At 39.0% G+C, this 24,354-nt stretch overlaps 1 protein-coding gene across 3 annotated transcripts in view; it reads left to right on the top strand.

The window, feature by feature from the left end:
- LOC128031727 (kinesin-like protein KIF13B) overlaps positions 1-24,333 on the top strand; it is a 43,169-nt gene extending 18,836 nt beyond the window's left edge. The window contains exons 9-40 of one of the 3 annotated variants that reach the window (XM_052620088.1): positions 3,246-3,358; positions 5,936-6,047; positions 6,217-6,429; positions 6,513-6,623; positions 6,778-6,912; positions 7,286-7,416; positions 7,999-8,085; positions 8,206-8,393; positions 8,819-9,077; positions 9,179-9,341; positions 9,536-9,682; positions 9,777-9,926; positions 11,068-11,193; positions 13,127-13,300; positions 14,087-14,244; positions 14,381-14,513; positions 14,850-14,996; positions 15,076-15,105; positions 15,384-15,483; positions 16,043-16,169; positions 16,440-16,495; positions 16,624-16,748; positions 16,837-17,013; positions 17,303-17,395; positions 18,020-18,172; positions 18,349-18,426; positions 18,511-18,564; positions 18,656-18,770; positions 19,215-19,312; positions 20,283-20,348; positions 20,607-21,285; positions 21,382-24,333. In XM_052620088.1, the coding sequence (XP_052476048.1) occupies positions 3,246-3,358; positions 5,936-6,047; positions 6,217-6,429; positions 6,513-6,623; positions 6,778-6,912; positions 7,286-7,416; positions 7,999-8,085; positions 8,206-8,393; positions 8,819-9,077; positions 9,179-9,341; positions 9,536-9,682; positions 9,777-9,926; positions 11,068-11,193; positions 13,127-13,300; positions 14,087-14,244; positions 14,381-14,513; positions 14,850-14,996; positions 15,076-15,105; positions 15,384-15,483; positions 16,043-16,169; positions 16,440-16,495; positions 16,624-16,748; positions 16,837-17,013; positions 17,303-17,395; positions 18,020-18,172; positions 18,349-18,426; positions 18,511-18,564; positions 18,656-18,770; positions 19,215-19,312; positions 20,283-20,348; positions 20,607-21,285; positions 21,382-21,590 (4,707 nt within the window). In that variant the 3' untranslated portion in view covers positions 21,591-24,333. Of the gene's footprint in view, positions 1-3,245; positions 3,359-5,935; positions 6,048-6,216; positions 6,430-6,512; positions 6,624-6,777; positions 6,913-7,285; positions 7,417-7,998; positions 8,086-8,205; positions 8,394-8,818; positions 9,078-9,178; positions 9,342-9,535; positions 9,683-9,776; positions 9,927-11,067; positions 11,194-13,126; positions 13,301-14,086; positions 14,245-14,380; positions 14,514-14,849; positions 14,997-15,075; positions 15,106-15,383; positions 15,484-16,042; positions 16,170-16,439; positions 16,496-16,623; positions 16,749-16,836; positions 17,014-17,302; positions 17,396-18,016; positions 18,173-18,348; positions 18,427-18,510; positions 18,565-18,655; positions 18,771-19,214; positions 19,313-20,282; positions 20,349-20,606; positions 21,286-21,381 lie in introns of those variants that run through there. The other 2 variants (XM_052620087.1, XM_052620089.1) reach the window with 2 other exon arrangements.
- Positions 24,334-24,354: the final 21 nt, after the last annotated feature.

Genomic DNA, 24,354 nt, shown 5'->3' with positions numbered 1-24,354 from the left:
CAGATTACCAAAAAAAAAAAAACAGCATTAAGGGACCAGTGGATGGAGTTTATTTTTACAGAGCATCAACGTATTGTGCATGTGTTTTTGTTTGTTCCCTGCATTTCGAAGATGCTTGTTTTACAAACAAGGCCCAGTTTGACGACGGATTTGCAAATCGTTTATTTCTTAAGGATGATGCAATCCCAAGGAAAAAGGGTCACGATCGTATGTTGGAACCACAGGCGGTGAGTAAAACTGCTTAAAATATCTCTGCCTCCTTGTTAGTGTGTCCCCTCCAATGCCGGAGACCCGGGTTCGAGCCCCGCTCGGAGAGAGTCGTTGCTGCTGCTGCTCTCGTTCAGTTTCAGCCTCGGGATCTGATTCTGGATCATAAATAAACGGCTGAATCTGACTGTTAGCCATTGTTTGTTTTGGATGATGGTTTTTCCCACACGGTAATGTCACAGCTTCCACATGCTCTCAACGCAAAAGCCTACTGGCGCTCGTGATTCTTTAGCTCCGCCCACACGTCACGCCTCCAGTCTGTCGTGTTTTTTTGGGAAAAATCGGTACAGACTATCTTTCTTTTATGAACATAATAAAACTAAAGACTTGTTGGAGTTATGAAGGATGCAGTACTACTCTATAGGTACTCAAGATTAACAGGATATTGAGTGGAAACGAGCATTTCACCCCCCCCCCCCCCCTTTAACATCTGGGTGGTTGTCATGGTGTTGCTATGTAGTTTCTAAGGTGTTCAGAGGGGTTAATGGGGTTGATAAAAATTTTGAGGTGGCTGTCAATGTGTTGGTATGTAGTTTTAAGGAGTTATGAGGGGCAAGTACGTGGCTAGAAGTTTCTGGGACTTTCTGTGCAGTAATTTGTATTCTCTGAATTCAAGCTCTTCACACTGGATCTCACAGTGCTTTTTAGTGCTCGCATGACCGAGACTTATCAGCAAATAAACGCAACTGCTCTAGTAACCTCAGGCTGCGCTGCCATTTGAGACGAATGGATAAATGGTCCGTGTGGCGTGGTACAAATGATTAGCACTGATTTCTCTTTTGGCACATAAGCATTTTATTTAACATTTATCAAACTCCTGTTATTGGTTTATCGAGGAAAATTATATCGTTATCGTTTTATCATCCAGCCTTAAAGGTAAAGAAACAAGAGCAGCCCTTTTAATTCTAGAGGTCATTGAGAAGGTGGAGGTCTGTCATGAAGTAACTTGAGGCAGTGTAATATAAAAAATATTTTTTTTACAAAAGTGCAGAATGTGTCTCTTTTAAATAGCTGATTGTAGATTAAAAAGTGAACTCCGGCTCTATATGATTGTGTATTCTCAGCCAATGTGCTTTTGCAGCACAAGGACTCTCTTTGTTGTTTTAATGCACTGTAATCAGGGTAGAGTTGTTCCGATTCCGATACTAGTATCGGAAATATCTCCGATACCACAACAAATTCTGGCATCGGCATCGGCGAGTACATGAACCCATATACCGATCCGATACCATTTTCTTAAAAAAGACCTAGTTATGACCGCAAGCTTTGCCTAACCGCTGCACGGTTCTTCTTCGCTGCTCAAAATGCATTGAAAACACAGGAAGTTGTGCTGTGTTGCCACAAGCAACCCCTGTTTAGAGCAGCGAAGAAGAAATGAAAACGCGTTAGCAGCCCTTATCTATATATGACTGGATCACTCATCACATTCTAAACTGCCAAAAGACAGTGAAGCCGCTACTATATTATAGATCAGTGGTTAGCAGTATGTCTCTGTAGTACCGGTAGTTACAGACTCTCGAGTATATTCAGTACCGGCAACTGCGTTCAGTCGCTTCCGTGTAAGTCAAAACGCAGGGCTCCAGACAGTAGCCGAATATATACTAGTGTCTGTGAATATTAAACTGCAAAATACTATTTAAATATTACTCCCGCAAAATCTACATCTCTGTGGGTGACTGGCACAGATGCGCGAGAGCTCGCTGTTTTGTAGTCTCTGCTGTGTGTCATGAGGACACGAACGCATAAACCGTCACTTCATGAGAATTTACCGTTTCATTTGAGAATACTGTCATATCATAAACACAGACACTCAAAGATCTTCATGGCAGCCCATTAAAATAAATGTTTGGTTTACATGAGTAAATTGACAATATATAAAGCTACTGTTGTAGCCTACAGTAATAATAATACATCTCTATAATAATAATAATTATGCCTAGATGGTTGCTTGTTTTTTACTTGTTTTTTACTTGTTAGAGATTATCTGATTAATAGATCTTTTTTTATATTCCTAGACTTATTTGTTGCAGTTTTTTTATACAGTTATATTGTAAAACTTAAATACCTTTTTTAGTTTGCGGTGTTAGATTTTTGGCTGCATTTGAAGTTCTTTTTTGCATAAGAAAATAAATAATACTGTCAAATTCATGTTAGATAATAAAAATACTGTAATAAATACAGTAGTTCACCATGTATTTGTTCATGTTTTATTGAGGGATCTGTCTGAAGCACACCATAAAAAAATTCTAGCAATTTACACAGGGCTAGTAGTATATACAGCTGTATATACAGATATACACCCAGGTATCGGATCAGTACTCGGTATCGGCCGATACCCTGAGCCCAGGTATCGGAATCGGTATCGGGAAGAGAAAAAGGGTATCGGAACATCTCTAAATCAGGGTCCGGCTCCCAGCCCCCTCACGACTTCTCATGTCCTCTCAGCTCGCACTTACATCTCTCTGCCTCTCCTCTCAATTAAACCTCATCTCTGATGCTCAGACATGGGGATTGTGTACAGTAGGGTCTGATGCTGGGGCACATAAAGGAACTCCACCCCACATACTGCTCCAGTGCTGTGCAATACAGAGGAGAACAATAGATGCTTGTCTACGGCCCGCTATAGCCTCTCTTGCCATTGTTCCTTCTTAATATAGGACAGCTAACCAGAATTTGTCCAGTGCGGTCATTCATACACAAATTCAATGTTTAAAGCCGTTTCCCTGGGTTTTTTAGAGAGGACAAGCACAGACAGGCTTGGCAACCATGGAAATGTTCAGTAGTGAGGGATTATTATGTTGCTTTTTTTATTAGTTCCCGTCACAGCTAGTTCACTGTTTATTTCCAGGATAACTAGGCACCAGTCATGGAAACACATGTAATAAGGTCATGTGACATCCTATTTGGAATAAAAAAAAAAAAATTGATTTTAAAACATAGCATCTCTAATTCTTTTTTCTTTTCTATTTTCTTTACAGACAAGTGGTGAAAAGGTTAGTAAACTGAGTTTGGTGGACCTGGCAGGAAGTGAGAGAGCTGCAAAGACAGGCGCTGCAGGCGAGCGGCTCAAGGAAGGCAGCAACATTAACAAGTGTGTGCAACCCTGACTCATTTTGCATGATGGGGATTTTTTTTGTTTGTTTGTTTTTTGTTTTTTTTTGCTTAAGCCACCTACACAGGCTTTGTATCTATCTTAAAAAACCTGTCAAGAACAAGTTTAATTCCTATCGCGGCCCAAAAAATACAAAATTATGTTTAACTTGAAGCCTATACAAGTTTATTTCTCCATTTGGACACTTTTTTTTTCTTTTTTTTTATAAAAAAAAAACTAAATGCATTATTTAATTATGTTATAGTAGGTTTTTTTTTTTTTAACAGTTAATCTTCTTTAAGTAATAAACTAAGTAATTAATCATTTTACTATATAATGTTACATTTTATTATACCCTACCAAGAACAAGCAGTGTGTTTGATGTTTAGTCATGTAAGAATGTATTTTCGTTGAACACCATCCCCGTGCACTGTGCTGAATCAACAATTGGACAAAGTACAATTGCAGGTTTGAAAAACCCATCTCACCCCAAAAACACTCTGACCCTCTCTCCTTGGATCCATTAACACCTCCAGCAAGCCCCATCCCCATCCTCCTGCACTTCGGATCAATCAACATGATATGCGTCCGGAAACAGAAGATAAGAGAAGCACCAGTTCAGAAACCCAAAATCATAGGACTAAATAACTAAAGACCTGTTGCTTTAACATCTGTGGTCATAAAGTAATTTTGAAAGACAAATACAAAATACAACATCTGCATAAACCATAAACCAAACTTATGTTTAGTATCCCGTTTATGGACTTCAGCTCGGCCTTCAACATCATCTCAAATCTCCTCCTGTCCAAATTAACCCAGCTCTCTTTGCCCACCTCCATCTGTCAGTGGATCACCAGCTTCCTGACAGACAAGCAGCAGATAGGAAGACTGGGAAAATTCTCATCTAGCACTCGCACTGTCAGCACTGGTGCCCCTCAGGGATGTGTGCTCTCTCCACTGCTCTTCTATGTAGTTCTCCCTCTACACCAGGGTTCCTCAAACCTTACCCTGGAGGGCCAATGCACTGCAGAGTTTAGCTCCAACCCTGATTAGACTCTGATTTTCTAATGATCCTGAAGACACTGATTAGCTTGCTCAGGTGTGTTTGATTAGGGTTAGAGCTAAACTCTGCAGTAAAGTGGATCTTGTGTGCCAGATTTGAGGATCCCTGATCCTTGAGCTGTTGCCATCTGGTTGGTGCTGCAGAGCACTGAGCACCAGAACAGCTATTCAAGTTTATTTGTATAGCACTTTTTATGATACAAATCATTGCAAAGCAACTTTACAGAAAATTAAGTTTCTACGATATTTAGTAGTAGCTTATAAGTGGTGATCAGTTTATGTGTAAATTACAGGAATTTTCAGAAAAATGTATACAAAACATAGTCAACCAGACGATGAACACCATTAACAGCAATTATAATGTGATTGAATAGTAAGTAGCAATATTTGTTAGTTCTGTTGTTGTTTCAGGGTTAGCATCATCTGAGGTCCTCTGAGGGGTTGGCATCATCTCTTCTCAGGTGTTCTGGATCCAGACTGGAGCTTGTGTAAATCCTAGTTTCGTCTCGTGGCAAAACAGAGAAACAAATATACATCATTACCGTAGCTGCTGTTCCAACTAAGTAAAATTAATTAGTTTAACCCAAGCTTAAGAATAAGAATTTGCATTTGATCAAATACAACTGCAGTCACAATGAGATGCATTATTCGAATGCCTGGCGAAAGAGATGCGTTTTTAATCCAGATTTAAACAGAGAGAGTGTGTCTGAACCCTGAACATTATCAGGAAGGCTATTCCAGAGTGTGGGAGCCAAATGCAAAAAATCTCTACCTCTTTTAGTGGACTTTGCTATCCTAGGAACTACCAAAAGTCCAGAGTTTTGTGACCTTAGGGAGCGTGATGGATTGTAGCGTGGTATAAGGCTAGTTAGGTATGCAGGAGCTAAACCATTAAGGGCCTTATAGGTAAGTAATAATAATTTGTAACTGATACAGAACTTAATAGGTAACCAGTGCACAGACTGTAAAAAAACAGTTAGGCATAAGAACAGTTCAATCCATCACATGAACAGTTAACTTTCCAATAAACATGTAATATAAAACACAATTTGTACATTTACTTATTTAACACACATCCTACTTATTTACATTTCCTTGCAATCTTGCATAACACACCTGTACACACAGATACCATCTATTGTCTATTTTGTATATTGTGTTTTTCAGATTTATTTCATGTTAAGTATTCTATTTTTATTATCTGTGTCTTGTCAGTGTCATTCGGTTTGTGCTGTGCAAGCTTCTGTCACCATAACAAATTCCTTGTATGTGTAAACACACCTTGCAATAAAGCTCATTCTGTTCTGAGAGGGAGGTTTTATACAGTGGAGAATAAGACTTGTTAAAATGGCTACATTTACAGGCACAGTTTGTTCTGAGAAAGGTTTATAAATCTGGTGAAGGCTTTTTGGCTTGCCAGTGCATATATCTGTGTGAGAAGTGTGTCTTTTTCGTTGGTCTGTTTCTCTCTCACTTATTTTTTCCATTTCTATCTTTCCTCTCCACACCGGACAGGTCTTTAACCACTCTGGGTTTGGTGATCTCAGCTCTTGCAGACCAAGGTGCTGGAAAGAACAAGAACAAGTTTGTGCCCTACAGAGATTCGGTGCTGACATGGCTGCTCAAGGTATGAACACTCATTCTGTCCAATAAACACCAGGAAGGGGAATTTCCACAGTATTTTTTACATTTTCCAATCCAGTTCCATCCACAGACTTGAATGTATAATCTCTGGAAAGTGACCGCTCTGCCCAGTGCTTTGATGTTTAATGTCTCTTCTTCTTGTGCAACCACAGGACAGTCTGGGTGGAAACAGTCGGACTGCTATGGTTGCCACTATAAGTCCTGCAGCAGATAATTATGATGAGACGCTGTCAACATTACGCTATGCAGACCGAGCAAAGAGCATCGTCAACCACGCCGTGGTCAACGAAGACCCCAATGCCAGGATTATCCGGGAGCTCCGAGAGGAGGTGGAGAAACTGCGAGATCAGCTGACACAGGCTGAGGTAGACACTTCATATCGCTTCCTTAGTGTGACATGCAAAAAATCAAAAACTGTATGTTAAGAACCTGTCATGTTCCACCACAGTCTATGAAGGCACCAGAGCTGAAGGAGAGACTGGAGGAATCTGAAAAATTGATACAGGAGATGACAGTCACCTGGGAAGAGAAGCTGAGGAAGACTGAGGAAATTGCACAAGTAACAGCAAGAATAATTTGTGCTGTTTTGTCTGGACTGTAATTTTGTTTATGTCTGGATGTTCTGTAGTTTATGTTCTATAACATCATCCGTCAAACACAGAAGAAAAACGCTAATGTTCTTCTCACATTGTTTTTTTTTCTTCTTTGCACAGGAGAGACAAAAACAGCTGGAAAGTCTTGGCATCTCTCTGCAGTCATCTGGTATCAAGGTTGGAGAAGATAAGTGCTTCCTGATCAACCTCAACGCTGACCCTGCCCTTAATGAACTATTGGTTTATTATCTGAAGGTAATGTACAACTATTTTATCTTATTTTTTATTTCGTGTTCATATCCATTACCTTTGATCTTATATTATTGCTATTATTTTCTACTTATTACATATTATAGTATTATGCATGCATATTATTTTTATTATTATAGTAAGTTTTAATGTAATAAAATATATATATATTATATACAAATTTTTAGAGGTAGTAGTATTACAGAAAAAAAGCAATAAATATAGTATATGCTTTTTGTGCTGTCTAATGTCAATGTCACCATGTTGCAGTAATGTATAATAGTTTAATTTCTAATGAAAATGTGGCATTCGTTAATTGTTGATTGTGCCTCTATGACTGTCATGTGATAACTGCAGTTAATGCTGGGATGTTTTGCAGGAACACACTAAGGTTGGATCAGCAGATTCACAGGACATCCAGCTGTGTGGAATGGGCATCCAAGCAGAACATTGTGTCATTAACATCACACCTGAGGGAGCGGTCTTTCTCAATCCTTACAGAAACTCAAGGTAAGCGTTGAGGATAGTAGTGTAAATATGATAAAAAGGTCAAATCAAAAGGTCACCGGTTCAAATGAATCCATGAACCGGAGAGCACCTAACTACAGGCTTTCTTTGAACTATGTATAGTATATTTATGCATTTGACAGGTACTTTCATCTAAAAATGTAATACTGTAAGTTAAACTATGGGGAATGTGATTTTGCCAAGTACAACAGTCTTGTTGATCCTGGAGCAACATACCAATCAGAATCAAGGGATACATAGGAAATGTCAGTTTTAGGCTTACAGTCAGGGTTAGATGCTTCTACACCCTTGTTATTCACTTATTATTTCCCTCTGATTGTAGGAATAAATTATGGGTAGGGTTAGGTTTAGGTGTAGGGACTGGGTTAAGTCTATATTTCTAGACATCAGTGTTGATCCAGGATCAACAAAAGATGTTGATCCAGGAACATGTCTTACTTGGCAAAATCACGGCGACCTTAAACTATAAAGACACATGTGCTGAATCACAACAACAGCTAAATCATAATCTTGTTTAGATTTAAATTTAATCTGAAGTTTTATAAAATAACTTTATTGTTGCAGAACATGTGTAAATGGATCTCCAGTCACCAGCCGGCAACAGCTTCACCATGGTGACCGTATTCTTTGGGGAAACAATCACTTCTTCAGGTCAGTGATATTACCCTGGACTAAAGGATGTCACACAGGGCTTCCTGTATTTGTACATGAAAGTGCTTTATGGTTATCTTTTTATTTTTTATGAAGGCTATATATTTGTGTCTTCTTCAGAATAAACCTACCGAAGCGGCGCATACGGGGTGAGGAAGAGGAGGGTGAGGGCGGGAACATGAAGAACAGTAACAGCAGTGAACAGCTGGACGGAGAGGGAGACTCGACCAGCGAGGTGTCCAGTGAGGTCAGCTTCAGCTACGAGTTTGCTCAGACTGAAGTCATGATGAAGGCTCTGGGCAGCAACGGTGAGATTTAGCACCATACCTACTTTAAAAACAGCATTTATATGACTTCATTTTAAACAGATGTGTTGTGTAATTTTTGTGTGGAAACAGGGTTTTTAATTAACAAAGTTCAAAAGAACAGCATTTATTTGAAATTAAAATCTTTTGTTGCAATATAAATGTCTTTACTATCACTTTTGATGCACATAAAAGTAATAGTGTTTCAAAAAAGAAATCTTACTGATCCCAAACTTTAGTGTAGCTGTAATAAAAAGTAAAACATTGCTACTATTTAAAATATGAACACTTAGCATTTAAGGATACATGTTACTCATTTCACATTTGAAAACTTTCGCCAATCAAAATATGTACTTTACCTTTAAATCTTAAATGTACAGTAGCCAACTAGATCCAATATGATTTAAAATGTTTTTGTTGTCTAACAGACCCCATGCAGGCTGTTTTGCAGTCTCTAGAGCGCCAACATGAGGAGGAGAAGCAGACTGCTCTTGAGCGTCAGCGGCTGATGTATGAGCAGGAGCTGCAGCAGCTGCGCAAACAGTTGACTCCAGACAGACAGAGCATGCAGATACCGCAGTCGCAACCCTTGCAGCCACAGTACCGCAGCTGGGAGAGACTGAGCCAGGGAGGAATGTCTTCTTCACCCAGCGCCCAACATCGTCTGCGCCAGTGGAGCGAGGAGAGGTGAGGTTTACATTTTTAGTGGAAACAAGTGTTTTGTTTTCCCAAGGTAAACTTTGGACCATGGTGAGTTTGTTTTAATGATCTTATTGTGATGTCACCAGAGAGGAGGTGCTGAAGCGGAGCTTCAGGAAACTGAGGGAGCAGATCGTAAAGGCCAATCTGTTAGTGCAGGAGGCAAACTTCATCGCTGAAGAACTGGACAAGAGAACCGAATACAGAGTTACTCTACAGATCCCTGCTGCAAACCTTAATGCCAACAGAAAGGTCAGGCACTTTTAAGACCCATATAAGGCTTTCTGCAGGTCTTAAAGAGTCTTAATTCTCCCTTCTACATATTACGGTTAAAAGGCAGAAAGTCATGAGTTCATAAAGTTATGGCATTAAATGTTGCATGTACTGAAAAAGAATAAATATTTTTGTGTGGAGGCAGTTTACATTTTTTGTGTTTGTGTATTTAGCGAGACGCTGTATTGAGCGAACCTGCCATTCAAGTGAGGAGGAAAGGCAAAGGGAAGCAAATATGGGCCCTTGAGAAGATGGAAAACCGGCTAGTGGACATGAGAGAGCTTTATCAGGAGTGGAAGGAATTTGACGAAGACAACCCTGTAAGCTCTTATTATTCACAGATGCTATTCTGTCCCATTAATAAAAGAAAAGGTGACACTAAAGGAGTGTTTTTTTTCTCTCTCCATCTCATAGGTAATGCACTCATACTTCAAGAGAGCCGACCCTTTCTTTGATGAGCAGGTGAACCACAGTTTAATTGGGGTGGCCAACGTTTTCCTCTCCTGCCTGTTCTATGACGTAAAGCTACAATATGCGGTTCCCATCATCAATCAGAAAGGAGAGGTGAGGATGATGTGTTCAGATCTGCCTGCAGCAGTCAGGCAAATATGATCTGTGGTTTGACTGCTATGAATATTTCAAGATAACTTACTCATTTGATTTGAAATCAAAAGATGAAAAGGAATGTAAATTAAATCAAGTGCAGTTTCATCTGTGAAGTAAAATCCAATTAAGTCATTATATAAAGCATGAGATACACAGAAGAGGTCTTCACAGTGCCCCGACCCGGGACCTGTACGGGTTCGGGTCTATATTTTAAATGATCAGCCGGGTCTGGGTCTGTTTAACATTGTGTGTAATACCCGTGTGATTGGAGTCATCGGACTCGGAGAATGCCCGGCCGTGATCAGACACTTGTGTTTTTTGTAACTTGCAACTTCTAAATTTAGGAAAAGAAAAGTGTGAGCCAAAAAAAAGCGATCTCTCCCTCTCTCTACCTTTAGAAGCAGAGCGCGCAGTTAATGCAAGTGCACGCACTTTATAATGCTTGGAGACTTGACACACTCATATTAAATATATTTCAAATCAGCAACACAATCTGAAGTGAACTGTCACATGAATGTTTTCTATGACACTCAAATTGCGTTAAAGCATATTTTAGGTTGATCCATCCATGTGTAGTCTCGAGCGTGTTTCAAGTTTCTATGGCAACCAGTGAGGGATACTTTGACCGCCAAACCGCGCTTTACATTTTCTCCCATTTTTATAATAATATAAATGAACCATTTAATCTTAAAGTTTTATTGGTCAGATTCAGACTCCATGCAGAGCAGAAAGCACAGAGATGTTAGCAAATGAATAACGTCAGCGGCCATGGCATTGCATGAGCGATCGTTATTATAGTTCAAAAGGGCAAACAGTCGAAGTTATTATCCGAGTTAACTTGAGTCAGAATATACATGTGCACTGTTGCATTTGTCATCAGTTACCGGGATATTAAGTGGTCCGGGTAGGCATTTCTCGGATCTACACAGGTCCGGGTCCAGCTTTTGAAATAATATACTGGTCTGGGTCAGTTCGGTTTAGTACATTACGGGTCTCTTTCGGGTTCGGGCACGAATATTTTGACCCGTGAAGACCTCTAATTAACAGTCCATTTCCAGCGGACCAGTGAAGTGTTGTGTTTACTTGTTGCTGGTGTCAGGTTGCCGGGCGGCTGCACGTGGAGGTGATGAGAGTGGGTGGAGGATTTGATGACAGCGTAGGCGGAGGAGATGACAGTGATGGAAGCCCAGACGGTGATGTACAGGAACGCAAACTGGTCTGTATGGTGAGTAGAGGTCGACCAATGTTTCAGTTTTGCCGATTGATCGGCACCAATAGTTGATTGTTGGAACAATCGGTTATTGGCAAAAATCCATTATCCATCAAAATGGATTACAGTCCATTATTCAGTAGAATGTACATAGTCTACTTCTAAAATTAAACAAACATTATTTTTTAAGGAATAATCACGCAACTTTTCTTCCATATTTTAATAGTAAATCCCCTTTGTTTGCCAAAAAAAGTTTGCTTAATTTTCAGTAATTAAAAGATAAATAAAATTAATGTTTCAGAATTTTTGAGGGGGAAAAAATCATTAGGCTTCTTTAAAAAAAAAATTCGCTCAAATATGCGTTCAGATAATTAGACATACTAAAACAGAATTTGGTAACAATAAAAAAATATGGTGAGAAAAAATTAACATTTCATAAGGCATAAGTTTTTTAAATACATATGAAAATGATTTAAATTAATAAGTCTTGCTTTATGATTAATAAACTTTAATTTAAATATTAAAAAGGAGGGGAGAAAATGAAAATGGAAAAAGCAGAATCCAGAAAAATTGAATAACGGAATTTGGAAAAAATGTAAATGGAATTTAAGAAAAAAATGTAACTGATTTCATAGGGCCCTATTAGAGTATGGTAATTTCAACATTTACTATTACTGTTGTTGTTATTATTATTACTTATATTACTTTTGTTATTATTATTATTACTACTACTACTACTATTAGTATGGTTCAGTACCGTTTTTTTTTTTTTTGTAAATAAAGCACTTTTACTTTCTGTTCCATATCCATTTTAAAAACTATCGGTTAATTAATTGGTATCGGCCAGTTTGGTCCAACCTAGCTATCGGTATCAGCAAAATCCAATATCAGTTGACCTCTAATGGTGAGTACTGAAGTTCACAAAAGCAGATTTTGTGCATGTAAGGTTTGAGAAAGTTTTAGAAGGTTTTATCACGGTAATTAATATGCTCGGTATTGTTATCGTGGGTACTTCTAAATACTGTGAATAATTATGTATTACAAATTATACAGTATTTGGAATTCATTTTAAGAATACTTTTCCCATCAACTGGTCAAAATGCACAACACCGCTGTATGCTGCTTGAAAGCCATGTGTGTGTGCTCTGATGTAAACAAGCACGCATGAGAAGCACATGGGGAACACCTGAGAGACACGCTGAATGAAAGTACATTCACTCTCTGACAGCAGATGGCGCTAAACTGCAGATAAAAAGCAGCCTTTACTCTGGAAACCCCATAAATAAAGCAGCCTATTACTTTCTAAAACGTTATTTAAATAGCCATTCAAATTTGTGGTGTTCATCACAGCACCAAATACTTAAATATTTAGGCTATTTATTTTCAAACTTTTTTTTTTCATTTTAATCTGGACTACAACATTGATTCTTTATTTTTCGTTCACATTTTACATTAGGGCTTCATCAGTTAACATTAGTAAACTGCCAATAAACTGCCATAAACTGCCAATTCTTCTGAACATGAACAAATTCTGAACATTCATTAATCTTAGGTATTCCAATATTTAATAACACGTTGTTAAAATCGAAAGTTGCAACTGTGTCATTTAATGAGCTAACAAAGCTCATTTTTTAATGATACCTATGGGTCTTTATAGTTCTTTTGCACTTAAATCTGTGTAAAACTTTTAACTTTATATATTTTCTGTATTGCTTTATTGTATTTAAATGTTCATTTATTTTTGTTATAAAAAAATAATTTAACCTGTTATACTGTGTAATGACCACTTTTTGAAACTAAATTGCAATACAGGGATAATACCGTATGACCATGAGGAATTAATTGCAACAGGATAATTTTATACCAGCATATCCCTAGTTTATATTTCAAATGTATTAAGTTTAAGAAATCTTACCACATATTCATTTTACTCATGTCTCTCAAACAGATTAAGATCCTGCAGGCTAATGGTCTCCCGCAGTACCTGTCCAATTTTGTCTTCTGTCAGTACTCTTTCTGGGACCAAGCAGAGCCTATTATTGTTGCTCCAGAAGTGGATCCCTCTGCCTCCTTCTCCAGCAGCAAAGACCCCCACTGCATGGTGGTGTTTGACAGTTGTAAGGTACAAGTCAAGACATGTGTCTTTACAAGCAGAGGGTAAATTAGGCACAATGTGATATACCCTCCTGAAAATCCCGTCCACCATAGCCCAAATTGTGAATTATTACTAATATTGACCTTCTGCATTTAAAACCGAAGCATCGTTGTTCATTAAAGGAATAGTTCACCCAAAAATGAAAAATTACTCCACATCAGATGAGTTCGTTTCTTCATTGGACCAGAGAAATTTTGCATTGCATCATTTGCTCACCAAGGGATCCTCTGTGATGAATGGGTGCCATCAGAATGATACTCCAAACAGCTGATTAAACCTCATAATAATCCATAAGTAATCCACACCACTCCAGTCCATCACTTAACGTCTTGGAAAGCGAAAAGCTGCATGTTTGTAAGGAAGTAGTCCAGCAAGATGATGTTTCTGTCTAGAATCCATAATAATGCTTCCTACTGTGGAAAAAGTCCAGCCTTTGTTGTCCCCTCAATTAAAAACTTTTGATTTACAAGACATCACGTGATCGTCTGGAGTCATGTGGATCACTTGTGGTTTATGATGTTTTTATCAGATGTTTAGAGTAACTCCCATTCTGATGGGACCCTTTCACATCGGTAAGCAAGTGATGTAATGCCACATTTCTCCAAATCTGTTCCAACAAAGAAACAAACTATATTTTAGATGGCCTGAGGGTACTTTTTCAGCAATTTTTCATTTTTGGATGATCTATTCCTTTAACACTGGAGTTTAGAAATGATTAACATGCATTTATTTGTGCTTTACTCTCTTCTGTAGGAGTATGCTGTGACTGTAACAGAGGAATTTATTGAGTATTTAACAGAGGGTGCTGTAGCCATCGAGGTATACGGACACAGGCAGGCTGATCCGGGCAGGAACCCCGCACTGTGGGACCTCAGCATCATCCAGGCCAAAACACGCACTTTACGTGACAGGTGAGCAGAAAATTGAGCTTCAACTCCCTGTAATTATCCGATTATACTGATACAAGCTTTCAGAAATGTAGAGAACATTGGGGTGGTTTATATCTACTGATCTGCTTCCTGTTTTTGAACGGCTTTGTGTCCTCAGGTGGAGCGAGGTAACACGCAAGTTGGAGATGTGGGTGCAGATTTTGGAGCTGAATGAGAACGGCGAGTACATGCCGGTGGAGGTGGTGCCAGCACGAGATGTTCGCACGGGGGGCGTCTTCCAGCTCAAACAGGTCAGAAACCTCATGTTCCTGCAGGGTTACAAATGATACCACTGCAAGTCTGTCAGCCCACAGCTGCTGTCTACAGTTGTTTATCACGATCAGAATAAAGCATAGCATGAAATAACCTTATGACCTTTTTTTTCCGCATGTTCGATGCAGATGAGAATAACGTGTTCTTGACTGCTTGCTTTGTGCAAACTCTGTTGCTTGTTTTGGTAGATTTATTTTCGGCATGTGAACTCTATATTTTACTTGTGCTCTGTTATTGTATCAATGCAGTTGTTTACCGTTTGGCTTTAGGGCTTTTGTCATGGGGTATTAACTGTTTGAGTGTGTCTTTCTCAGGGCCAGTCTCGGCGGATTCAGGTGGAGGTGCGCTCAGTGCAGGACTCCGGCACGATGCCTTTGATAGCAGAGATCATCCTGGGAGTGTCCATCGGCTGTGTGGAGATCAGGCAGGTGCGGATGACCAAAAACAATGAGCCACAAGAGGTAAATGTTCTTTTTCACCAAAACTTTTAGCGTTTAGCAGGATGATGTTTATAACATTTCTATTGTTTTTCTTTTGTAGCTTGAGGGAGATGAAATGGACAGTTATCAGGTATGTTTGGTTGTCAGTACATTTATGACATTGACTTTTAGTTTTTAATCATAAGTTTTATTTATAATTTTTTATTTTCCTGCTGAGATTCAGTTTTGAATCCATTCTGCATGATATGCTCATCCCATTCCTTTCTCTCCCTCTTACTTCTTTCCTGTCTTTCTCCTCTGTCCTGCCCATTAAAGGCATAAAAAGCCTTTTAATAAGCAAAAAATGAAATGGCCAAGCAATAGCAGCATTAATTTATTCTCAATTAGCATTTGTCCTTCATCCTGTAGGAGCGAGATTTGGAACGTCTGCGACGTCAGTGTCTCACTGCTCTCACTAAGAGACAAGAGTATCTGGACCAACATCTTCAGACTTTGGTCAGCAAAGCAGGTAAAAACCAGATAGATGTGTACAATTTTTAGTCTCAGCTCAGTAATGGACTATAAAATAGTGTCTTTGAGAAACCAACCGATTGATTAGAAACACAAGCAGACAGAAGAAATGTGATGTGATCTGATTTTGGATGCCCAAAATCCGACATAGCTCCTTTTTGTTTCTTTTGTCTGCCAAAAAATTAAATAATGCACACTCAAAAACAGGTGGGGAAAAAGCTAGAGATTTGACGTAATCAGAGCTACAATGATTGGGCAGTGTTTTATCACTGCATGTCCATTGGTTTTTTTATTTTTATAAAATTAAATTATACTTTTATAGATGAGTATAGATGCATTTAGATATATTATTTAATTATTAATGTTTTATAAATATTTTAAAAACTACATAATATTTTAAATATATAAATAATAAAGTAAAAAAAAAAAAAAATTAGAAAAAAAAAGATATAAAATTAGCAAATGTATATATGCTTAAAGGAACTTCTCTGCAGAAATGGGTTTTGCATGGCATTAGATTAGAGGAAACATTGGTGACTAGTTTGCTCTCTGACCAGATAAGTCTGAGGATGATGTGGAGAGGGAGGCCCAGCTGCTTGAGTGGCGTCTGACGCTCACAGAGGAGAGGAATGCAGTGATGGTGCCCTCTGCTGGCAGTGGAATACCAGGAGCTCCTGCTGAGTGGTACAGCACTTCTACAACCATACTGGATCATTTGCATTTGATCTGAACACTTAAATCATTTAATGTCATAGATAGCTGGTAAACCTGTGGGCTGTGAGAGGTTTGAATGATATTTAATGTCAGTTTAGCTTCGATTTATGTAGTTTGTGGTTTAGGGAGGTTGTTATAATCCTTAAATGATGTGATTTAATAGATTGATGTTTGGGTTTGAGGCTTTAATTTTTACAAATATTTAGTCATGAGTCATGATTTTTATGTCTGTCTTGGCAGGGTACCAGTGCCTGGGATGGAAACCCACATTCCAGTGCTCTTTCTTGACCTGAGCGGTATGTTTTTCCTGCTTGCTGAAGAAATGCAATGTCCACTGTGACCTTTCTTCCGCTGCAAGCTCGGTTTATCTTAACGTTCATTTTCACACTCATTCTTCCTGTGTTTCTCCTCTTCCTTCCTCCAGCTTACGACTTCAGCTCTCAAGAAAACCTGGACGTTCCCGAGGCGGGCGGCTGGGATGGCACGCTTAGCTCTGAAGATGAGGATGAATTTTTTGACCTTCAGATTGTCAAACACTATGATGAAGAGGTGTGAATATGACCCACGCACCCTCAGGGCTCTCAAAGGCTCCCTAGATGACTTTAAAGGAATGAATTAAAAACTCTCTTTCTTCCAGGTGAAAGCCGAAGCTTCGTGGGACTCCACGGTTCATGAATGTCCACAGCTGAGTCGAGGTGCTGCCCCAGATCAGAGAGTATATCTGATTGTCCGCACCGTGGTGCAGCTCAGCCACCCTGCAGAGATGCAGCTCGTCCTGCGCAAACGCATCTGTGTGAACCTCACTGGACGACAGGTGCGGCATGGTCAACTTTGTATGACCTACACTATCATCAGAGCCGAAGAAAAGTGTCTTTTTACACTTTTCTGCACTTCAGTCAGCTTTACATACAGCTGTGCCATATATATGTTTGGTGCTTGGTTGCTATAAACTTTTTAAAGAATTTCAAGCTTTAGATATGAAAATGATCTCTGCATATTTTATATATATATATATATATATATATATATATATATATATATATATGTGTGTGTGTGTGTGTGTGTGTGTGTGTGTGTGTGTGTGTATATATTGGTTTAAACAGGGTTTTGCTCAAAATTTCTTGAGGAGAATGTCCACCAGGAGCACTATTCCTGGCTGTGGTGTGACCTTTGAAGTTGTCTCCAACATCCCAGGGGTAATCATACAAATTTTTTTCTGTCTATATATTGCATGAGCTGAATCATATTGGTTTTTCAGTGACCAATGACAATATATAATACATTCACTTCAAATTCAGAAGTGTTTTTGGTATTGGTAACCAAAACTCAAAACTATTACAATTTACTGTTACTGAAATAAAGCTGATTAAAAAAAAATTCAAGTATTAGATTAAAAATTAATCTTGCCTTGGCAACTAACTGAAATAAAATAAGGTTTAGCTAACATACTATAATTACTTAAACTGAAATAAAGCTAAACAGAAATAAATAAAAGTATAATAGAATATATAAAATAAAACTAATAATAGTATTGTAAATAAAACTAAAATAGCACCAATTCAGAATATAATTGTTAGCAGATTTCAAAACTGAAGCGAGGTGAAATTGCAATTTTCTTCATATTTGCTGACAATCTTAAAATATTAAATAATGTAAATATTATTCGCTCATATGCATCACTGCAAAACTCTCAGCAACACTGAAAAGGCAGTTTTAGTTGGCCATTATGCACAAGAAAGCTGCTCTGATAAAGTTGCACACCTGGTTTCTTGACTTGGTTTGTTTACGAGCACCTGTCTCTTGGCTGTGTATGTCAGCAGGACAGCCAGAGCTCAGAGGACAGGGAGATGCTGGCTCGTGTGGCCACCAGCGCTGAGAACCCGAAATCCTCAGATAATGAAGCTGCCATAGAGAAGTACCTGCGGAGCGTCCTGGCTGTGGAGAACATCCTCACACTGGACCGTCTGAGACAGGTCACACAGCTAGCTCCACTAATATTTTTTATCCGATAAAATTGCATTTTATCATCTCTTTCTAATGTTATGTTTATTTAGGCATATAGCATGGGAAGCAGATGGTGACTTCCCAGTACGATCTAGTTTTCTCTTTCGAGTTCAGCTCAGCATGTTGTTTTTATCATGTGCAACAGGAGGTGGCAGTGAAGGAGCATTTGGCAGGTAAAGGCAAGGGCAGCAGACGCAGTCTCAGCTCTCCGAGTGTGCACCGGGTAAGCACACCTTCTTACTAACAGAACTGCATCATTGGAGCCTGGCACTTTATGTATTCACACATCACCTTTTTCATCCTCTAGTTATCTGGAAGCAGACAGGATCTGTCATTAAACTCCGTTCTGGATGACAACAAGGTAAGATTCTAGTGTGAAGATAAGACATATGGTCCATCACAGGAAATGTGTTCGTTTATGTAACCTCTAATATCCAATTTGCTTATGTAAGAATCGATGGGAGAGTCAGCAGGATATCTTTGCGACATCCTCTCAGTTCAGCAAAACACTGCCACGACCATCCAGACCTCCTACCCCACCTACACAGAATCAGGACCCCGAGCAAGGTACAAAATAACGGTCACCCTTCAGGATGTGGACCGTTTTTTCTGCAATAAAATAATCTTCTTTTTCCGTTTTGAGCATGACCCATTCTTTATTTGACTGTCCTTCCAACCATCAACTCTGTGCTCTCTACTATAAATTCTTTCTGCCTTAACTCTCATTTCTAACCTGGTTTCTGGTTGCGGAGAAAATCCTTGTATAATGTCCAAAGGCTCGTAGTCTGAACCTGCAGCCTTTCAGTTACCACTGATTTTCTTTCACCTAGTTAGTTTTTGTCAGTGTGACATTTTTGTGACTGACTTCATACACTCCTTTTATATCTTTTCTACATCTGTCTCCGTTTCACCATCATTGTCGTCTTTCTCCACGCCTCTACCTTGCTGTTGGCCTCTTTCCCAACCCACCCACAGGTTTTTCAGGGCTTGCTGCTTCTTATATCTCCCCAGTCAAGGCCCTGGTTCCTCAGATGCCAAAGCTTCTCAAGTCCCTGTTCCCTGTGCGCGATGACAAGAAAGATTTGAGACCCTCTCCACACTCCCAACAGGTCTGGTCACGTTTTTGACTGTTTAAATGAGTAAACCGTGCCTAAAACCTTGCTTTGTCAGTCTCATGAAAACTGTCAAGAAATGTCCAGGTCACGTTTAACCCTAAAACCAAAAGGAAGAATTATTTAAACATTCTAATAAATAAGAATATACATACAAACATACATAAAAACATCATCAACAAATACTGCATTTTTTTTATGCAAAGTGACTTCCATGTGGTGATTTCATGCATAAATGTAGTCATAAAAATAGCCATTTTAGTGCCTGCAAAGCCTCTGTTAGAAATATGCTGCATTTAGATGAATAAATCATATGTGGTAATCAAAGAGGGATGCAAATCCTCCCGGCTGATTTAATTTGAGTCAATTTTAGATTCTAGTGTAATATCATTCTGTCTTCATGCCTCCTCATTTCCATATAGACAGAAATTCCATATGCTACTATTACATTGCCCATATATCTGTAATATATTATCCGTCTTATATGAGGAAAATTAAGTCTTTAAATTAAGCCTTTTTTGCCTGGTAGTGGATTTTTTTTTTTTTTTTTGAGAAAACAGACTTTTTTGGTTTTCCATGATTAAAACAGTGTCCTCATTTTGTCAAAGTAAATCATGTCAGGGAAACCTGATTATATGTTAGGCAGGAGTCCATAGATAAACTCCAGTGTTTAATTTCCCCAAGATTAATTGTCAAGCCATACCCTTTCATCATATCTCCCAGCATGCTTTTGACAGAGGCGTACAGGGGGAAAAAAAATGTGATGGTGATATTTCATCGTGTACATCACTCCTCCCCTGCACACAGACGTTTTGATCTGTCAGTACTTTAGATCAAACGTAATCCAAAGGCTCCCAACATAAAAAAAATGAACCCGTGACACTTAAATCAAGCTTTGTGCTGCCTCTCTGAAAACCATTACCAAAATTGTAAAAACAAATTTAATATGTTCCATTCATCTCTCCAGCATCTGCCACGAATAATGATGCAAACAGCAAACAACCCTGATGAAGGAAGAGTAAGAATAGAACCGGTAAGTAGATCTCCACTCTGATCGCATGCTCCATCTTTGGCAAAATTAAATAAGTATGAATGATGAATTGGGTTACAGACTTGTATTTTGCGAAAGTATAGCCTAGGAAGATATTTTAAGAGCCCAGTCTTTCTCTCCTGCATGTGATGTAAATTGCATGCTATTAAATCTGTGGTTTTCCTAGCATGTGCTAGAGTCAGATGATAAGTTGAGGTGAAGTTAAATGTTCCTTGTGGTTTTGGACGTGCTTCCCCGTAGGCTGCAGTAATGGGGAAGAGTCCTGCTTCAGATGGGCCTGATGCCCTGTCCTCTATGCATGATCCGCATGATCTGCTTCTGAGCCCCATCAGCGAATCTTCCAGTGGCTATTTTTCTACTAGCGTCTCCACTGCCACCCTTTCCGATGTCTCCATAGCTTGTGGGGACCTTACCCCTACTCCCAATTCCCAAGCGGGTCCCGTAGCATCCAGGCACGACAACGAAGACTGTCTACCACCCCCTGTTAATGCCTCTGTTGCTCCTGTAGAAGCTGGGATAAGATCTGACAGGCCTAGAAAAGAGGAAGATACCCAGGCGGCCCACAGGAATGGTGTCACCACCTCTCAGCAGGAAGCACAGCTAAATGCAACCCCTCCCATGGTGTCGAGTACCTCCACAGACAGCCCTTTATCCCCCCAGAAGGTCAAAGCCAATGAACTCAGGTCTTTCTGTAACATTCTCGGAGATGGAAAAGCAACTACAATGCAAGTGCAACAAATAAACAGCTTGGAGAAGCTAGAGATAACCTTCGAGGATGTGGAACCCAAGGAACTTGCTTGGCTTAAGGTGGGAGGTAGAGTCACTGTCGGATCCAGCATGTCCGGCACAGTCCGCTACATTGGCCCGACGCACTTCTCAGAAGTCGTCTGGGTCGGGGTCGAGTTGGACACTCCCTCAGGTTAGTCAAGTCTTCCGTTATGCAACAAGAGATGTTCAACTTCTTGTTGAGTTGATTTACAGACCTTGTTCTTTTTTTTTATCATGTGTCCACTAGGTAAGAATGATGGTTCTGTTGAGGGCCACCAGTACTTCCAGTGCAAGCCTGGTTACGGGGTGCTAGTCCGTCCAGATAGACTGACTCGATGGGAAGCTTCCAAAAGGAACAACGAAAATCGTCGCAGCGGGGAATTCAGTCAGCAACTGAGGGGAGGAGCCAGCACTGCCATTCAGAAAGGAGAGAATCGCAAATCCTGGACCAGCTAATTAACAATGAGCTGAGCCGGACAGAACCTCCGCTTCCAACATCTGAATCTAACCGAGGATGTCAACTCCATCCATCACTGTGCTTGGGCAAACCCAACTTTGCACAGAGGATGGTACAACATTCCCTTTCAAGCTCCTCTATCAGTTCCGGTGCTATGCTAATGTGTAGCATGTGGGAGTGCTATCAAATTTCAACATGCTGCTTCAGTTGTGTTCCTTTATTTGTTTGCTTGTTTGTTAACTCAAGCAAGTCTCCTGGAGTCGACCATAAATGAATCTTCCGGGTCTTTGAGATTGAGTCCATTTTTGGACTTGATGCTACAAATGATGCTTGATTTATCTTCTCTGCACAGTCAGTAATCGATTTTTAGTTTCCTGAATGTGCCTTTTAAGTCAAGCCATTTCTTGTTTGTCATCCCTCATTGCACCTTCCAACACTAGTTAGAATGTGGTAAATGGTATGGTAGGCATGTAAGAGATTATCTCAGGGATCCGATCGGAGTCTTTGGATACACCCAGTAGTGTTCTCAGCTGTAAGCCACTATCAAGCAATCAAGCCACTATCAAATCTGGCTTTTCATGGAGTGAAGGGGGCTGCATGTATTTTACGATAGGTGCCATCATGAGCAGGTCACTGCAGGTTTTTGATGCAAGTTTCATGTTGTGAAGTACTATTATTACTTGGCCAGTGATTGGACGACTAAGTACACAAGATGGGATGTTTTATTTGGTTTGGTGTCATTGGAAGACTTGCCTATCAGTATTTTAGGAGGTAACTGCCTGCTTAGTGTGTATCCTTAATTGCATGTGGTGAATTTTTAGACTTGACTGAATTGGCACATTCAGGCTTAATTGACTGGCTTAATTAGGCCCTCTCTTAATGGTTTTGATGATTGGACAAAAAAAAAAAAAAAAAGGATTTTAGAGCGGCTTATTTACAATCTGATGGGTTGGGGCACATTTTACTAAGCAGCCTTTTAATTGGACTTGGATTATTGGAACTACTTTAACCTCAAATAACTTTTTGCTGCAATTTAGTGACAGTTAAAGTAGCTTGGTTTAATGGTTTCTGAAGGACTGTCTTCCACAAGAAGGTCACAGTAGAAGCACATTCCAGTTTTGTGTATTGGACCAATTACTGGCAATAACTTCATCTTATTTATTCAAATTAAAATCTCTAAAAGTGATTTTTTTTTTTTTACACTGTATGGGCAAATTGGTCAGATTTATATCGTTTTTTTTTTTTTTTTAATGAGCAGCATGATTCCATGCAGATATGTTGGTTCACATCATGATGGCGAGAAAATGTTATTTCATTCCTTTTATATTCTATTCATGGAAATCATCACGTGATTTCTGGAGTCTAATACAATATCGAATATATTTTAATTGTTGTAGTTATGTAAATTGAATTTATAAAGTGTAAAAAATCCTGTGAACTGAAAATCTATTTGCACATTTGATTTATAGTTCGATAGCTTATGTGCCCAAAGGGTGCTTAGTTTTGTTGTAAATTAAGTAAACTAACCGATGATCCACTGTAAATCTGCTTTCACTGGATTCGATGCTCAGAAGTCAAAAACATTTTGAAATTTCCATCTGAGAAGAGATGCGTTTCTCCACTGTTTGAAGTTGCCTTTGATTTTTCCTGTTTGTGTTCAGTCTGATCTGTGCTTTATTCATAATGAGAAAACGCACACATGTGGAGCACTGAAATGAGCACTGTGATTAGCAACAAAGGCTTCAGGGGATAAGATTTTAAGGCCTGCTGGGTCACATTAGTAACTAGTCATTCTTTAAATATTAATTTAAAGGTAATACAAGAACAGGTTGATTGCCTTTTAGAATGACAAATCTCAACTGTTTATTTTAATAAATTTCTGTCGTAGCAATAATGTTACCAATGCTTGTAGGGATTTGATGGTTCATTGGTTTGAACCTAATGTGTTACTCTAGGGGAAATGAACTTATTGAAGACTTTTTCAGTAAGCTGATCTCCATGGCCCAACATTTCAATCATAGATGCTTTTAACTTGATGTGTACTAGTTGTTTATTTTGTTTTTAAGTGCAATTCACCAATTTTCTTCATCATTAATATGGTTGAATGCACTCTACATCCATTCTGTTTAACGTCAACAAGTCTGCAGCAGCAGAAATTACACCTTGATCTATAATGAATGGCACTGATCCAGAACCATATCCGAGCAACCACACTGTGGCCTTTTGTAGTCCAATACTAAATACAGGTGTGGAGACTCGTACTTTCCTTCTGTTTGAAATCCTTCCCATTAAGCGCTTCAGGAGAAAGAGGTTTTGAAGGAAGCTTTGGGCTCTGCTGTTTACACAGATGTCAGACGAAGCTCTTGGCAGTACGTTTCTGCTCTAGTTCTGTAGTTTTTTTTCTTTTTCCTGAGCAGTGAGTGGATGTCTCCATCATTCACTACTAGTCTGTGCCTTGTCCTGATGATTTTGTCATGAAAATTGTCCCGAATATTGAGCGTTAGAACCCAAGGCATACCTGTGTATGTGTTTTGTATATAGTTTTTTTTTTTTTTTCTTTTTTTTTTTTTTTTTGCATCTTGAGTTCAATCTGAGCACAAGGCTGGGTTTGATAAATTGATCTGCAATTCTATGCTGATATCCAAAGAATAATCATGTATAATAATTCATTTAGAATTTCTTTTATATTGACTGAACAATAATCTGGCTGTAAAGAAAAAATAAAAGTTGACTTGATTTACACATCTATTTTTATTTTTTTTA

The sequence above is a fragment of the Carassius gibelio genome, chromosome A17 (genome assembly GCF_023724105.1).
Source record: "Carassius gibelio isolate Cgi1373 ecotype wild population from Czech Republic chromosome A17, carGib1.2-hapl.c, whole genome shotgun sequence".
Classification (NCBI taxonomy): domain Eukaryota; kingdom Metazoa; phylum Chordata; class Actinopteri; order Cypriniformes; family Cyprinidae; genus Carassius; species Carassius gibelio.
Note: the sequence above shows the minus strand (reverse complement) of the source record. Positions and strands in the feature narration are given on the sequence as shown.